The 1,649-nt window shown below is 40.1% G+C and overlaps 1 protein-coding gene across 1 annotated transcript; it reads left to right on the top strand.

Moving 5' to 3' along the window:
* Positions 1-274: 274 nt before the first annotated feature.
* Positions 275-1,249, top strand: LOC103211813 (olfactory receptor 4C11-like). Its single transcript, XM_007957796.2, has one exon. It carries the CDS (start codon positions 317-319, stop codon positions 1,247-1,249), a length of 933 nt encoding a protein of 310 aa, XP_007955987.1. The 5' UTR covers positions 275-316.
* The last annotated feature ends 400 nt before the right edge of the window (positions 1,250-1,649 follow it).

Genomic DNA, 1,649 nt, shown 5'->3' with positions numbered 1-1,649 from the left:
CTTCCGTAGTGATACTGCCTCGGAAACCCAAGGAGGGGTCGCTATGAGTCGGGTTTGACTCGAAGGCACATAACAACAACAACAACAATATATATATATATGTAAAATGCCTTAACCATTATGCCACCAGTGATCCCAGAATGTCTCTGATAAGAAATACTTATTTTTACTCAAAATATACCATAGCATCACATGGCACCACAAATTAATATGCTTAAAATATTCTACACCATTGAATAGCACCATAAAGTGATTCCCATGTTTCTTTTTCAGATAAAGCATTTCACATTTGCACTTGCTCCTCATTAATGAAATCATGCTGCTGAATAACAATGTGACTGAGTTCATTCTACTTGGGTTGACACAGGATCCTGTGAAAAAGAAGATTGTGTTTGTCATTTTCTTGCTTTTCTACTTAGGGATATTGCTGGGCAACTTGCTGATTATCGTTACCATCAAGACCAGCCGGGCACTTGGAAGTCCAATGTACTTCTTCCTTTTCTACTTATCCTTCTCTGATACCTGCTTCTGTACTTCCATAGCTCCTAGAATGATTGTGGATTCCCTTCTGAAGCATAACATTATCTCTTTCAGTGAGTGTATGGTCCAAGTCTTTTCATTCCATTTATTTGGATCTCTGGAGGTCTTCATTCTTATCCTCATGGCCGTTGACCGCTATGTGGCCATCTGTAAACCCCTGCACTACACAACCATCATGAGCTGGCAGGTGTGCAGTGTGATGGTAGCTGTAGCCTGGGTGGTGTCCTGTATGCATTCTTCAGTTCAGATTTTACTGGCCCTGAGTTTACCTTTCTGTGGTCCCAATGTGATTGATCATTATTTTTGTGACTTGCAGCCCTTGTTGAAACTTGCCTGTACAGATACCTATGCAATTAACCTAATATTTGTGTCCAACAGTGGAGCTGTTTGCACAGTGGGTTTTGTCATGCTGATGTTCTCCTACATTATCATCCTGCATTCTCTGAGAAACCACAGTGCAGAAGGGAGGCAGAAAGCCCTTTCCACCTGCATTTCCCACATCACCGTAGTTGTCCTTTTCTTTGGTCCTTGCATATTTATATACACACGCCCTGCAACCACCTTCTCCATGGATAAGATGATAGCTGTGTTTTATACAATTGGAACACCTTTCCTTAACCCACTGATTTACACGCTGAGAAATGCAGAGGTGAAAAATGCCATGAGGAAGATATGGAGCAAGAAACAGATCTTAGAGCACCAAAGATGAATGGTGGTTTCAAGTCCTTTACAGTTTAGATTGACCTAATAGAATTCAACAAAGAAAATGATCTTCTTATTATGTGTTTAAGAGAATCCTTTCTCGGGTAATGAGATCTAGTTTATTCATACATATAGGCAATAACAACACTTCCAGTGGTTAGTGTTGATTCAATATCGTGCAGAGGAAGAGACAACACCAGAGCAGTCATGTAAGACACATCGGAATCTTCCACTATTTCTCTGCCTGTCTTGGATGTCAGAACCACTTGTGGTTTTGATCTAGTGTTTTTTTTTTTTGTTTGTTTTTGTTTTTTAATCTGTCTTCATGTTGATATCTGGTATTGCTTGACTATTAACCTAAAGTTTGGCAGCTTGGCCTACCCAGCTGTGGTACTGAAGAAATGCTT

This window comes from Orycteropus afer, unplaced genomic scaffold (genome assembly GCF_000298275.1).
Source record: "Orycteropus afer afer isolate SDZICR_OR568_19922 unplaced genomic scaffold, OryAfe1.0 scaffold00799, whole genome shotgun sequence".
Taxonomy (NCBI): domain Eukaryota; kingdom Metazoa; phylum Chordata; class Mammalia; order Tubulidentata; family Orycteropodidae; genus Orycteropus; species Orycteropus afer.
This window is presented reverse-complemented; position numbering and strand designations above follow the sequence as displayed.